This window comes from Nycticebus coucang, chromosome 3, assembly GCF_027406575.1.
Source record: "Nycticebus coucang isolate mNycCou1 chromosome 3, mNycCou1.pri, whole genome shotgun sequence".
Lineage (NCBI taxonomy): Eukaryota > Metazoa > Chordata > Mammalia > Primates > Lorisidae > Nycticebus > Nycticebus coucang.
In genome coordinates this window covers 4,482,995-4,499,260 of record NC_069782.1, presented here as the reverse complement: position 1 = coordinate 4,499,260, position 16,266 = coordinate 4,482,995, and the positions used below count along the sequence as shown (strand labels likewise).

The 16,266-nt window shown below is 53.2% G+C and overlaps 1 protein-coding gene across 7 annotated transcripts in view; it reads right to left on the bottom strand.

The window, feature by feature from the left end:
- The window catches only part of PHF21B (PHD finger protein 21B), a 107,711-nt gene that overhangs the window by 34,819 nt on the left and 56,626 nt on the right, over positions 1-16,266 (bottom strand). For all 7 annotated transcript variants that reach the window (XM_053582289.1, XM_053582293.1, XM_053582291.1 and 4 more), the window contains one exon: positions 1,958-2,050. In XM_053582289.1, coding sequence (XP_053438264.1) covers positions 1,958-2,050 — 93 coding nt within the window. The remainder of the gene's footprint in view (positions 1-1,957; positions 2,051-16,266) is intronic.

Genomic DNA, 16,266 nt, shown 5'->3' with positions numbered 1-16,266 from the left:
TCAGGGCCTTTGGCCTGCAGTGCCAGGCTCACAGCCCAACACAAACACTAATGCCTGACATGGCAAACTGCAGACAGAATCCTCTTGGTCCTACCAGCCCCTAGCTGGGACTGCTGCCCTCTGCAAAGGACCAGCATGGGGCAGAAAGATGCCTGTGTGTGGTCAGCAAGGACTTCGGCTGTGCTGACGGCCATTCCCTGTCCTGTCAGCTCCTCCCTGGTCACCTGGGGTTTGCCCACACATTCTGTTTGACCCTGGCCACTAACCCTAGTAACCCAAACTATGAGTGTGGGGGAGGAGGCCTGGTCCCTAGACGCTAGACATGGAAAATAACACTCATCCAGGACTCCGGGTTTGGCCTGAACGTGTGGGCTTCTGACCCAGATGATGCACATCTGGGGATCCTGGTGCTTGTGACCTTTCGTCTGTACTACCAGGAGATGTGTGCCCCTGCGCCAGGAGCCTCTGGGGTCCTCCCCGTCCCCACACCTCTCCTTCCTCTGCTCTGCAGCTGCCACCGTCAGGCTCAGCCCACCATAGGCTGCCAGTTCCACTCCCCTGAGTTTCCAGGGACAGCACAGCTAGCAGGTTAGGTGGACCAGGCATGCACTGGGCACCTTTTGGCCCAAGCTGCCTGGCCTGGAGGCAGGTCCAGATGTTTGTGGGAAAGGGACAGCAAGGGTGACACAGGAGACAGAAGCCCAGAGGCAGCAGGGTGACAGGAGAACGGCTGGGGCTGAGGTGCAGAGCCTCTCCCAGGAGCCCTCCCCGCTCAGAAGCCTCACATAGCTCCCTACTGCCCACTGACGGGCAGCCTGACTCCAAGGTCCCATCAGAGGCCCCACTGGCCTCTTCCCCTCCCTGTCTGCTCCGGCTGCCCCACTCACCCCTGTGCCTCTGTCTCTCACCCCGCACCTTCTCTGGGTGCTCTCTCCGGAGGCCTGCCTCCATTCCAGCTGCAATGCCTTCCCACCGTGAGGCCTGGTTCAAGCACCATCTCCTCCAGGAAGCCCTCTTTGGCCCTCAGGTGTGCAACAGGGACCCTCGGGTGTGCAATGGGCACCCTAAGGGCTCCTATAGGCCTGTGAATCCTTTAGACTCAGCCCCATCCCTCTGGATTCAGAGCATCTGTTTCTTTGTGTGTCCTCCCTCCAAACTCTGAGCCTCAGAGGGGCAGGACTCAGTCCAGGTGGGCACAAGTGGGGGAAGCTGCCGTGTGGGGGTGGGGGAGCCAGGACAGCTGCCTTTCACCATCCTCAAGCTGGGGGAACATATCCCACCCTGAAGCCCCAGGACAGGTGGGGGCCATCTTTGTCTCTGTAGCTGGCAGCCAGTCCTTGGCCAGGACTTGTGTATACAGCAGGTACTCAACAAAGCTGAGCTAGTGATACTAAGGATACTGGGTAATAATCACCAGTTTACTGCCTACCAGGCCAGTGGTGGACAAAGCAGGTGCCTGTTAGCCCTTCTGTAGTGCCTCGTCCAAAGCATAAAGCCCGTCAGGGGACCCTCGTCTAGAACCCAGAACGCCTGTCCCAGCAGCCGTGAGCCACCTCCTAAAATGAATCACCACGTCCAGAGCTTCTTAAACTTTCTTGACTGTGACCCATAGTTAAAAATACGTTGCCCTGTGACCCAGTATAGAAACAAATTGTTCGAGGAACAATGCTTCTGCCACATTTTATATTCTGTTTGAGTTCAACTTCTGTTTAGCCTAGTTTACTCCATTAAAATAAAAATTCTGGTCATGACCCACTAAATTGGTTTCACAATTCCTCACTGAAAAACCAGATCTGGTCCAAATGTCTCCACTGAAGAATGCTCAGAGGCAGCAGGAGGGGAAGACGCTGCCGAGGGAGCGACAGAGGGGTAGCAGCCCACCTAAGTCAGTGCCATCCCCAAACCTCAGTGCTGAGGGGCTGGGGACAGACAGACGGACACCCCAGGGCCCGCTTACCTGAGGTAGCACTGCCGCTCCTTGCCCGGCCAACCTCTGCAAGGAGCTGACCTGAGGACCCGTGACAGGCACTGCAGTGATGGTTCCCAAAGCCTGGAAGACAGACAGGGCGAGCTGAGACCCCCACACAGAGGCTGAGCTGCCACACAGTGCTGAGACCACCACAGAGGCTGATACCCCACAAAGTGCTGAGACCCCCAGAGAGACACTGAGATGCCACACAGTGCTGAGACCACCACAGAGGCTGATACGCCACAAAGTGCTGAGACCCCCACACAGATGCTGAGACCCCCAGAGAGACACTGAGATGCCACACAGATGCTGAGACCCCACAAAGTGCTGAGACCCCCCCACATGTTTAAGCCCCACACAGTGCTGAGACCCCACAAAGCGCTGAGACCCCCCCACATGCTAAGCCCCCCACAGTGCTGAGACCCCCCCACACGCTAAGCCCCACACAGATGTTGAGTTCCCCACACAGACAGTAAGACATCACACAGTGCTGAGATCCCTCACACACACTAAGTCCCACACAGACGCTGAGACCCCCAGAGAGACACTGAGATGCCACACAGATGCTGAGACCCCACAAAGCGCTGAGACCCCCCCACATGTTTAAGCCCCCCACAGTGCTGAGACCCCACAAAACGCTGAGACCCCCCACATGCTAAGCCCCACACAGTGCTGAGACCCCACAAAACGCTGAGACCCCCCCACATGCTAAGCCCCCCACAGTGCTGAGACCCCACAAAACGCTGAGACCACCCCACATGCTAAGCCCCACACAGTGCTGAGACCCCACAAAGTGCCGAGACCCCCCCACATGCTAAGCCCCACACAGTGCTGAGACCCCACAAAGCACTGAGACCCCCCCCACATACTAAGCCCCACACAGTGCTGAGACCCCACAAAGCGCCGAGACCCCCCCACATGCTAAGCCCCACACAGTGCTGAGACCCGACAAAGCGCTGAGATCCCCCCACATACTAAGCCCCACACAGTGCTGAGACCCCACAAAGCTCTGAGACCCCCCACATACTAAGCTCCCCACAGTGCTGAGACCCCACAAAGCGTTGAGACCCCCCCATATACTAAGCCCCACACAGTGCTGAGACCCGACAAAGCGCTGAGATCCCCCACATGCTAAGCCCCCCACAGTGCTGAGACCCCAACAAAGCGTTGAGACCCCCCCACATACTAAGCCCTACACAGTGCTGAGACCCCACAAAGCGTTGAGACCCCCCACATACTAAGCCCCACACAGTGCTGAGACCCCACAAAGCTCTGAGACCCCCCACATACTAAGCTCCCCACAGTGCTGAGACCCCACAAAGCGTTGAGACCCCCCCATATACTAAGCCCCACACAGTGCTGAGACCCCACAAAGCGCCGAGACCCCCCCACATGCTAAGCCCCCCACAGTGCTGAGACCCCCACAAAGCGTTGAGACCCCCACATACTAAGCCCTACACAGTGCTGAGACCCCACAAAGCGCCGAGACCCCCTACATGCTAAGCCCCCCACAGTGCTGAGACCCCACAAAGCGCTGAGACCCCCACATACTAAGCCCTACACAGTGCTGAGACCCCACAAAGCGCCGAGACCCCCTACATGCTAAGCCCCCCACAGTGCTGAGACCCCACAAAGCGTTGAGACCCCCACATACTAAGCCCTACACAGTGCTGAGACCCCACAAAGCGCCGAGACCCCCCCACATGCTAAGCCCCACACAGTGCTGAGACCCCCCCACATGCTAAGCCCCACACAGTGCTGAGACCCCACAAAGCGCCAAGACCCCCCTACATGCTAAGCCCCACACAGTGCTGAGACCCCACAAAGCGCTGAGACCCCCCCACACAGATGCTGAGACCCCACACATGGTGGCTCAGATGCAGCCATCCCACCAGCCTAGCCGAGCAGGGGGCAGCTGATGTAGAAACATCAAATTCTACTCTTCCCTTTCTTAGTTATGACTTTTAAAATCTATATTCATTGAAGAAATTTTATAAACCAGAGGAAAAAAAAAGAGAAAGAAAAGCAGTGCCCAGAAAACACTCATGTTGTACCTCAGTGTCCTGTTTTAAGTTTTTTAAGTCAGTTTTTTATATGGCTATACACAGAATTTTGTAACCTGGTTTTCTCCTTTCACTTAAGGACACGTGTGAATTCCCGAAATCACTACAAACTTTATAAATCACTCTGTTCATGGCCATGGAGTCCTCCATCTGGTGGATGTTACAGAATTTCCTCAGCTAAGCTCATCCTCTTAGTGACTGGGTCTAGCCCCGTCCTTCTCCAGGTGATACACAAGGCTGCGGTGACAGGAACATCTTTGTGGATAAAGCCATTTCCACATTGCAGACTACTTCCTCAAAAAAGAGGCTAAAAGCAGGATTAATGGGTCAAAATGTAAGAATATTTTTCAGGCCCTTGACACATGTCCTTGGTGGACCCTTTGTTGGGGAGTGAGCTGGGTATGTCAGGGCCCCAAGTCCCAGCCCCCCAAGACTCTCCCCAACTTATGACAAGATCCCCACACCAGCAGCAAGGGGGCATTCAGGGAGGGGAAGGGAAATGACACCCTTCCAGGCCTCTAGGCCTGCACAAGCATAGGAGATGTGTTTTGGGGGGGCCTGCTTGACTAATGCCTCCTTCTGTGGGAACCACTAGTACCCACAGCCCCTGAAGAAAGAGCAGCTCTACATGGCCACATTTGTACCCCATGAGTCTGCCTGGTGGAGGAATAGGCACCCATCACTCAGACCCAGACAAATCACCAGTGGCCACTGACCAGTACATTTCTCTCCTGAACTCAGACTCAAAAAGTCTTAACACAATGTTAGCAAATCAATTCCAACAACAATGAAAAGGATAATTTGTCGTGACAAGTTGTTTCATCCCAGGAATTCAAGGCTGTCTTGCCATTTGGAAGTCAGCATTGTTCACCGTAATAAGACGCAAAAGAAGAAAAACTATATGCTGACCTCAGTAGATGCAGTTAAAAAAAGGAAAGCTGTTAGAACAAATAAAGCAAGATTGCAGGACAAAAGAACACTATACAAAAGCAAATGTATTTCTATACACTACCATCAACATTCAGAAATTTGAAAAATTTTAAATGCCTTTTGTAATAGCATCAAGAAATAAAAATAAGAAATACTCAGAAATAAATCTGACAATAACTGTGCAAGTCCTGTACACTGAAAACCTTGAAATATCAAGGTTTTAAATATCCTTGAGGGATATTTAAAAAATATCCTTGAAGGATATTTAAAAAGACTTAAGTAAAGAAAGAGATATACCATAACCATGGATCAGAAGCTTCAGTATTGTCAAGATTTCAATTCTCCTCAAATTGACCTATAGACTCAATACAACCTCTATCGAAATCTCAGCAGGCATTTCTGAAAACAGAAATTGACAAGATGACTTTAAAATGTGCATGAAATTATAAGGGACCTAGAATAACCAAAATAACTCTGAAACTAACAAAACAACAAGCGAACAAGGAAAGGACTTCCGGTTCTCGACCCCAAGACCTGTCATAAAGCTACTCTAATCAATACAGTTTGGTGTGGGTGTTAAAATGCACAAATAGATCAATAATCAGAATAGAGTCCAAAGTAGACTCACACCTACATGGTCAACTGATTTTCAGCAAAGGCTGAAAAGGCAATTCATTTAGTGGAAAAGGATAATCTTTTCATAATTGGTGCTGGAATAAGGAGATAGCCACATACTATTAATAAAAACAAACAAAAAGGAACTTGAAGCCATGCCTCATACCATACCTTTAAAAAAAAAAAACCAAACCAAATGGATCACAGACTTAAATGTAGAGACTAAAATAATAAAACTACTAGAAGAAAACATTAAGAGACATCTTTGAGATTGGGGTCAAAGAGTTCTAGATAGAACACCAAAAGCATAATCCAGGTAAGAACAAATCAATAAACTGAACTTCAACATAATTAAAAACTTTTGAAGTTCGGGCGGTGCTTGTGGCTCAACGAGTAGGGCGCCGGCCCCATATGCCAGAGGTGCTGGGTTCAAACCCAGCCCCGGCCAAAAACTGCAACAACAACAACAACAAAAAAAAACTTTTGAAGTTAGACAGTATTCGGAGAATAAAAAACTAGCTACAGACTGAGAAAAAACACAGGAAAATAAGCTGACAAATGACTTGTATCCAAAACATAGGAAAGATCTCTCAAAACGCAATAATCTAAAAACAACCCAATTTAAAAAAACAACAAAATATGTGAATAGTATAAAGAAGACATACTGAAGGCAAAAAAAAAGCAGATAAAGTGATACTCAACATAACTAAGGACATGCAAATTAAAACCCCAAAAAGGTACAACCACATCCTATTTAGGTAGCTAAAATGGAGAAGACTGACCAGATCAAGGTTTGGCAAGGGTGTAGAGCAACTGGGACTCCCATCCACTGATCTTGGGGACATAAAATGATACAAATCACATTGGAAGACGGCTTGGCAGTTTCTTTTTTTTTTTTGTAGAGACAGAATCTCACTTTACTGCCCTCGGGTAGAGTGCCGTGGCATCACATAGCTCACAGCAACCTCCAGCTCTTGGGCTTACGCGATTCTCTTACCTCAGCCTCCCGAGCAGCTGGGACTACAGGCGCCCGCCACAACACCCGGCTATTTTTTTGTTGCAGTTTGGCAGGGGCTAGGTTTGAACCCGCCACCCTCGGCATATGGGGCCGGGGCCCTACTCACTGAGCCACAGGTGCCGCCCTGCAGTTTCTTAAATTAAATGTACACTTACTGCTATGGACTGAATGTTTGTGCTCCACCCTCCCCCCACAAAAAAAAGTTACATGTTGAAGCCCTAACCCTCAATGTGATGGTATTTGGAGATGGGCCCTTTGGGATGTGATTAGGTCACGAGGGTAGAGCCCTCATTTAGTGCTCTTTAAACACAAGAGAGAGCTGCTGTGCTCCACCTCCTCTCTGCCCCCAGCAGACACAGCAAGAAGACGGCTGTCTGCAAGCCAGGAGCAGAGCCCTCATCAGGAATCAAACCCTTGCCTTGACCTTGGACTTCCTAGCCTTCAGAACTGTGAGGAATTAATTTCTGTTGCCTAAGTCCATGGCATTTTTGTTACAGCAGTCCAAGAAGAGTAAGACATTCACCCGATAGATGATCCAGACATTTTATTCCTAGGCATTATCCAACAGAAATAAAAGCAGGTATTCACACAGAATCTTATACATGTAATGTTCGTGGCAGCTCTGTTTGTTGTAGCCTCAACTGGATGCACCCCAAATGCTCACCAGCAGGTACTTGGATGACCGACCTGTGATATCTGCACACAGTAGACCAGAACTCAGCCAGAGAAAGGAACAGACCACTGATAAATACACAACATGGATGGATCTCAAAATAACACTGTCAAATGAAAAAAGCCAGACTCAAAAGCCAACTTCCAAGCCAGGTACGGTGGCTCACACCTGTGATCCCAGCACTCTGGAAGGCTGAGGCAGGGGGATTGCTTGAGTTCAGAAGTTCGAGACCAGCCTCAGCAAGAGCGAGACCTCGTCTCTACTAAAAATAGAAAAATTAGCCGGGTGTGGTGGTGGGCACCTGTAGTCCCAGCTAGTCGGAAGCCCGAGAGTTTGAAGTTGCTGTGAGCTATGATGCCACGGCACTCTACCCAAGGTGACTGAGTGAGACTCTGTCGAAAGAAAGGAAAGAGAAGAATGAAGAGAAGGGAGGGAAAAAGACACTTTCCACCAAGTATCCACTTTCTGCTGGTGCTGGGCTGGCTTCACCCTCTCCAATCCCTACTGGTTTCTCTTTGCTCCCAGGCCTGCCCTGGTTCTTCCATTTCCTTAGAAACCTTAATTAGCAAGCTGACAAGACATTTTATGGGGCAGGACTGACCTTTCTGCTCCCGTGCTGGAATTTATCTATAGGGGCAGAAACAATCATCTGGGAGGCTATTCCACCAGCACCACATAGTTTATAGCTGCACCTTTGCCAAGATAAATGAGCTCCTTATGACTACATTTACGGTGGTAAGCATTCTAATAGGGGGAAAGGGCCATAAAAGTCAAAGATAACTTCAAATTCTTCCTGCATCAGAGGAGTCCCCAGTCACCCTAGGAGGGTCACACAAGCAGAGACAGGTGAGAGGAGACCCTACCAGCCAGGGCAGAAGCTGCACATGGCTTTAATAAATGTTTCTAAGGGCTCCTGAGGGTTTGGCAGGGTGGACGAGCTGAGATTCTGGCTCTGACCACTCAGCTCTGCCCACCCAGCTTCCTCATCGGCAGGACACGTAAGGATGTAAGGCAGTGGGCAACCAGGGGCCAGCACGGTGCCTGGGAGGCTCTCTGAGCACTGGATGAAGGAAGGACCAGACTCCCTGCACTCAGCACTGGGGAAGGGCATAGCTGTAGGTCCACTGAGAGGTTTTATATTTTAAAATCTCAGAACCCAAGTGACTAATATAGCAGCTAATTCAGTGGCTTACTTAACTTGCAAGAGACCCTTTTTCCCTTCAGAGAAAGCAAACGACGAGGGGAGCACGTGCCCCGGCCTGTCCAGATTTGGAAGCCTTGCAGTCCTCCCCGCTTGGTTTACAGATGGAGAGGCTGCAAGCAGAAGAGAGGTTACTAAGGCCACGTGCACAGCCCAAAACTCAGGCCTCTTCTCAGCTTTGCTGGGGAAGAGAAGACACGGTGTGGAAAGGAGGAATGTGCCTCCTCTGGGACCTGTCTGCACCCTGAGGACAGGCTCCCAGGCTGGCCCCTCACAGGGCCTCCACCCTACATGGAGTTCCACTTGTCAGCAACACAAAGTTACAAAAAGAAAGGCCACCAAGAAGAGAAAATGACTGAGGTTCAGGAGAAAAGAGTTTGTGGGTTCCCCAAGTCTGGGGGGTGGGGAGCTGTGGAAGTCGGGCAGGGCCTGTTCCCACAGGACACCCCATGTGGCCTGGTCGCTGTCTCTGTCTAGGCCAGATCCCTGAAGGCCTCCTTCAGGGGTGTGAAGGGGTGTGAGCCCTCCACTCCCCTTGCCTCTACAAGTGCGGCTATGTCTCGCAGAGTGTCTGAGGACTCGAGAGAGGTGCTCACAGAGCCCCAGGCGGACCTGGAGTACCCCATCTGGGTGGGTGCAGTGTCGGCCGCTGGGTACGATGAAGCCCCTGCTCCCCGTCAGGGGCACCCATGCTCAGAACCCAACCAGGCAGCAGCACGGCTTGGTTCAGGTGGCCACGGCCTGGGGGCCTTCTTCTCTGGTTCCCCGCCCCCCACCCCGCAGACACGGGAGGGAGGCTGCATCTCTCCTCATCTGTACTGACCCCAGGAGGATGTCAATGCGGATATGCAGGTGAGAATCTAAGAAACACGCAGCGAAGCCCTTCTAGAGTAGATTACAGCCTCTGCAATGCCCCCGACTTCAACGTACCGCCACTGTGCAACTACTAACTTCACACCACCCCAAACACCAGGCTGCCATCTGTTTTGAAGCTGGATCCCATCCAGCTTTTCATTTACAGCAGCCCCGCGTCACCCCTTCTTCCCATGAAATAGCCTTTTTGAAGACACCAGGACAACTGTCTACAAAAGGTGACTGCTTGGATGGTCGTGGCTCTTGAGAGCATTCACCCACCATCCAAGGGTGGCCATCAGGGCAAAGGCTGTGCCCGCCAGTCCCTGGAGCTGGAGAGGACCACAGAGGCCCCCGCTGCCTTTGCCCACAGAGCTCTGGACACGTGAGGAGTGGGCCACGCCTGGCCGGGTGAGGAAAGTGGAAAAGCAGCCCCAGGACTCCCTGGGCCACCTTGCTGGCCTCCCCTCCAGGCAGCTGAGCGGCTCTACTGGCCGCACCACTGTGCCACGCCACTGTGTGCACAGCCGCAGAGCACAGCGCTGTGACTGCTTCCTGCGCTGCAATTCTCCTCGCGTCTTTACAGAACTGCTGTGATGTGCGTCAAAGATAACAAGCCGGTTCCAACATCAATAACTGCTAATAAATATTAATATAACATAAGCACCACTTTTACCGTCATGTGAAGCCAGTTTATTATTCACAGATGAAATCCAGCTGCCTCCTTGATCACCATCAGGAGCACCGAGATGCTCCACATCGGCATGAGCTCGGCTGGGGCCCTGCTCCCGCTCCCCGACATCACGCCTCCACCAACTGCAGGCACACCGTGAGGGACTGTCAGGCACCACTGCGAGTTCCTGGGAAAACCTGGGGAAATTCCAGCCTACTCCCACCCGGCAGCCGGCTGCTCCCCGCCTCCGTGTCAACCCTGCTCGACATACCTGGAGCCCAGGTGCTGGGGGAGGCCGACCAATCTGCATTTGAATTTCATTCCAACGCTGGCTCTGGTCATACCAGGCATCACTGTCCTTCCCTGACAGAGAGGAGGACAGAGGGGGGCAGGTGGCACCTGGCGCAGGTGCCTGGGGAGCAGCCGAGAGTGATGGCGCATGAGTGGTTCCAGGGGCTCCACGGCCCTCAGCCCTGTGCACCTCAGTGAAGTGATATGCAGCAATGACCAGGACGACGGTGAGGCAGGACGTGTGCAGGACAGAGGGAGACGCAAGGTGTCCGCAGGGCTGGCAGCAGGGCAACCGTGTCAACACAGGAGACTGCCAGGCCCCCAATCCCACCCTCCCCGAGCACATGCCGGGGGTACCCACATCACCAGCACAGGACGGTCACAGCACTGGCAACCAGGAAAGCTGGGGACAGTGCCAGCCAGGATGTTCTCAAATGATAGAAAACCTCCCATGGCCAGACTTGCAGGTCACCCTGAGAGCACTGAAGACAAACCCCCAGGTGCACAGCACAAGTGGCCCATGACGCTGTTCACACAAAGTCAGCCTCTCAGGATGGCACACAGCTTGCTCACACGGTGAAAGCCCACAAACAGGGCTAGGTCCCCCTGTTTGTGACTGTGGCCTCTGGGGAGGGTGACAGGAAGAACATGTGGAAGGAGCCTATTGCCCCTGTGACATTTTAGCCCTGAAAGAAGTTATTACATGCTGGGTGTGGTGGCTCATACCTGTAATCCTGGGAAGCCGAGGAGGGTGGATCACCTGAGCTCAACAGTTCCAGACCAGCCTGAGCCAGAGTGAGACTCCATCTCTATACAGAAAAACTAGCCGGGCGCTGTTATGGGTACCTGGAGTCCCAGTTACTCGGGGGTCTGAGGCAAGAGGGCTGCCTGAGCCCAAGAGTCTGAGGTTGCTATAAGCTATGATGATGTCACAGCACTTTACTCAGGGTGACAGAGTGAGACTCTGTCTCAAAAAAAAAAGTGATCACATTTAACCTGCCGAATATCCACATTCACTCGTTTGAGGGGAAGACGTGGAGGTTTGTTATAGTGCCTCTGCACGTTTTACAATTGTAAGTAGGCATAAAGGAGGCAGAAGGGAGCTAGGGAGCAAGAAGGCTCCCTGGAAGAGGTGGTGTCTGAGCTGGACCTTGAAGGCAGCTCCAAGTGGGCAATCAGGAAAGCACACAGGAATCGGAAGGGACAGGTGGACGGTGGGATGGGGCAGGACACCCTCAGGGGGATGGAGCTGAGCGAGGTGGTGGTGCAGGAGGCTGAAGAGACAGAGGCCAGATCAACAGTGGCCCTGAATGCCACGCCCAGGAGCTCAGCTACTCCCCTGGGGGTGATGAAGACCCAGTGCAGGCTCTTGGAACCTGGCTGCCTGTGGAGCCTCACTGGAGGTCACCGCGTAGTGTAGACACAGTGCTCTGGGGCGGGCAATGGCTGGGCTCTCGCCCCTCTGGACCTGATATATTGCTGCTTCCTGAGGGGCAGAGCGCATCAGTGGCCCTATGGCACAGAGGCTGTTCTGACCTGTGAATCTTCTCCTATCAGGACCTGCTGGCCTGAGAAGTCCCACCCCACCCTGCATCCTGCTCTCTACCAGGGTGCCAGGGAACAACCCCCAGTATATGGAGGCTCCTGAGAAGTGGGCTACTCCCAAGTGACTCTTGAGAGACCTGAATGCTGGGTCTGTAATAAGAACTCTCTTCTGAAACCAGCTTTATCAAACCCCATGAGGGGAGTCATTTTCCAAAGCTCCGACCTTAGGTCGCTGCCCACAACTGGCTCCAGAGCAGATCTGTTTACTGAGACCACGCTGGGAGCCAAGACACTTGAACACAGCAGCCCAGCTGCCAGACACAGGCGGATTCTGCCTGGCCCGGTCCCGGTGACCCTGACCAGGCTGGGGCCGGCAAGGCGGGCTGCCCAGGGCCACTTAACCAATTGAAAAGGCCTTTGGTGGTGGGGTGCACTTGTAATCAGAAAGCACCAGGAAACACAAGTGGCCACTGTGCTCTGACATTTCAACGTCCCTTCTGCAGCCCTCAGTGCCACAGAGTGGCTTAATTAACTTGAAAGGATGTAATTTTATGCTATTTAGTAGGAAATACTCACTCTAAATGGCATCCTGGACTAAGGATTGGGGGCTGTGATCTTGAGGGTGGGCAAAAAGCAGGGCAAGGTCCCTGGCAACTATAGGCGTGTATGGGGGAGAGTGAGGAGTGGAGACATTCTGGAAACTTCTGCACAAGTCGGAGATCACATTGTTTCTGCAATGGAGGATGTCAGCAAGACCAGCTAAAATACCTCTCCTGCCCCCACTCAATTGGAAGACAAAGGCCGTCTCTGACAAAGAACTGGACTCAAAGACCAGGAGACGAGCAGGACTTCAACCAGGAGCCTCTGGGAATGTCCAAAATCCAGGGAGACTGCCTGGAATGGCAGCCCTAGAGCAGAAGTGCCCTCGCCCACAGAAGGGGCTTTCTCCTCTAACCTGTGTCTCTGAGAGAAGGCAGGGCCCAGGTGGAGGGGCAGCCTCAAAACCTTGGGAGGGGGTGTCTCTGCTAGAGGAGCCTGGGGCAGGGGTTGGAGGCTCTCATCTATTCCCCAAAATGATGCAGAAAAATCTGACATTGAGGAGGGGGCTGCCAGGACAGGACAGGAGGGGATGACTCGCCCTTCCCTAGAGTGGGGAGAGGCTGCCTCCCTGGGCCCTGAGACAAGAGGTGCCTGCCCTCACAGTAACAGTGAGCCCCATTCCACACTGCCTCCCCCCATAGCCTCCAGACCTCTATAAATAAGCAGTCATTTATGGGCAGCGCCTGTGGCTCAAAGGAATAGGACGCCAGCCCCATATGCCGGAGGTGGTGGGTTCAAACCCAGCCCTGGCCAAAAACTGCAAAAAAAAAAAAAAAGCAGTCATTTAGAAAGTCTGCTTTCCACGTGCAGTGGGCTGACGCACATCTGCACTGGAACCACAGGAAGCCCGATGACAGCCCTCGGGGTACTCTCCTAACTGGAGGTGCCCCCACAGCGGCCTTCACATGGAAAGGGTGACGGGCCGACCCCGGTCCTGCACAGGAAAGGCCCATTGAAGACAGGGGTGGGGTTTACCTCCACTGCAGGCCAGAGCTGCACGCACAGCTCGCTGGATTCCAGCAAATGTCTAAACCCAAGTAACCACCACCCAGACCAAGATATAGAACGTTCCAGCAACTGTGGGGGCTCCCACAATCCCCCCAAAGAGGGCCCTACATGCTAACAAGCTCTTATGAAGGACAGCGGGGTCCTGCCCTTCTGGTTGAATTCACAGATGCTATCTCTGCTGCAGCCCTGGGCAACAGGATTAGACCACTTGTTTTCTTAACCTGCTGGCACTAAACTCAGCAAGTGCTTACTGTGCACCCACCCGGCGCTGGGCCTGTGTGCAGATGTGAGGTTCTACCCACAGTCTGGGGGGACAGACACCAAGAGAGTATCGAGACCTGCTGCCCTCTGCTCCACCAAGGTGGATGGGAAGGTCCCCCCGATACAGAGGGTGACCAGTGGGCAGCATGGTGCCAACACTGATAAAGTACCATCTAGCTCATCACCATAGTTCTCCCAACACAGAGAGGTGACCAGTGGGCAGCGTGGTGCTAACACTGATAAAGTGCCTTCCAGCTCATCACCATAGTTCTCCCAACACAGAGAGGTGACCAGTGGGCAGCATGGTGCCAACACTGATAAAGTACCATCCAGCTCATCACCATAGTTCTCCCAACACAGAGAGGTGACCAGTGGGCAGCGTGGTGCCAACACTGATAAAGTGCCATCCAGCTCATCACCATAGTTCTCCTAACACACACGTGAGCAGAGGAAGACGCGGCCTGCCCCAAGTGACCTGATGAAGAGGGGGGTGCCCAGAAGGGAACCCCAGGAGAGGGCCCTGGGCCCTGGGGCTTCAAGCAGTCACTCCTCCTAACACCCCGGGGGGCTGTTCCTCCCCCTCATTCCTCCCACCCTGACCTGTAGGATCAGACCAGGCAGGGGTGAGGGGTGGGGCTGGAAAGAAGGTCACATATCAGGGCCCAGTGTCCCTGAGGGGTGCCACCACCTCAGATGTGGGTGGGGCTGCCAACACAGCCCTGCATACAGAAGGCACTTAGTAAGTGTACCAGCGTCACCCATGTGTGTGCATGGACTGCCCTGTCCAGAGCTCTGCTTCTCATGGCACAATCAGCCACAGTGCTTCCAGAGGCAGGGATGGGGGGGATCATGACAGCTTGGTGACTGCCATTATAACTGGGAGATGACAGCTGTTGTGGATTACAGGTGCCAATCATCTTCTCATGGCGCACCTGTGGCAGGAGAGGGGCATATGGAAACAATCCAGGTGTGCCTTAGACCAGAATCCTCATCTCCTGACTCAGTTTCCCTACCTCCAGGCATCTAGGGGAGAGGGTGAAGCAGGTCACTGAGAAGAACCAATGTGATGGTGACCCACAACTGGACAGGAGAGGCGAGGCTGCACAAGGGATCCAGCCAGGTCAGGAGCGTATGCTGCACGTTCATTTTGCATGAGAGACACCTGGGCAGGAAGAAAGGCAGGCACCCCAAGGGTCCAGGTCTACCCATGGGGCTCAGGGTCCTGCAGTGTCAGGAACGTTCCCTGAAGGTGGCAAATAGTCACTGAGCCTCTGAGGCTCCAGGGGCAGCAGGCACAGCTACCAGCCCAACTGTGACCTTGGCTATGGATGCTGGGGAATGACAGGTAGGATGTGTGTGTGCTCGCACACTCCCTCCCCTGTCTGGTTAAGAGACATGTCATGCGCAGGGTGTAGGGCAAGACACCACCCCCCCCCCAAGCTGGTGGCTCAGCATCATCAACATCCAGCAGGAGGTTGTGGGAGCCACAACCCAACCCAGTCACCAGACAGATGTGGCTGTAGTAACCAGATCACATCGTGACCCCATCACGGGCCCAGAATGGCTGCAGCTGACTATAGGATCAGCTGGTGGACAGATGACCCAGTGTTACCCAGTCCTTGGATGGTGAGGCAAGGGGCCACCTGGGACCCAGGGGTGGGAGAGTCAGACGTGTCTCATCCACAAGAGAGGAGGACACCCTCTGGCCACACCCCGCTCTCTCTGCCTGTCACCCACTTCTGGAGAGCCCTCAATGGGACCTAAGTGGGTCCCAGTCCCCCAGACACAGGAGCTAAGGGCCTGAGTGTGGTACCCAACCAAAGGGCCCCTAAAGGCCCCTAACTGTCTCAGCCTGAGTCCCTGTACATCTCAAACCCCTCCTTGGGTTAATTCTGAAAACAAGTTTCAGTATAAGGAAGTTCCCTGAGTTCCCAAGAACTCCTAGCAACAGGTAAAACAATGGTAGAACTTACCCCAACCCCCTAGCAATGGCTAAACAATGGTGAAAAGCTTACTCAAGCAAAACTTCCCAAGCCAAGTTTGTCCCCATGCAGCTGCCACGCTGTAGCCCCCTAACTGTAACCCCACTCCTGAGCTAACCGGCTACGTTCTGCTTCTGTTTTTTGCTTGGCTTACCACGTAGCACAAAAAGAGTGTAAAAATCACCCTGCTCCTTTCTTCAATGCCGTTTTGCCCTTTGGGGCAGCGACCCACCTACGCACCCACCCAAATCACCATTTGATTTATACCTGAAGTGGGGTCCGAGTTTTTCTTCCAGGTGGCAAATGAGTTTTACAACATGAGGAACTCCTGTCCCATGAGTGGTTGGCAGGAACCCAGAAATCACTGGCTGACCCATCACACCCTCCAAGGTCCACACCACCCTTCAGCCATGGCCTCATCTGTCTGTTCCCTGCTCCCAGCAACAATTCCAACTCAGTCTGTGGACGCTCAAAACTGGCTCCTGCCCTCCTTTCCCACAGCCACAGCTTCCCAATGACAGGGGACTGGGACACTACAGTGGCAGCCTTCACAACGGGGTAGAGGGAGCCAGGCCCCACATGGCC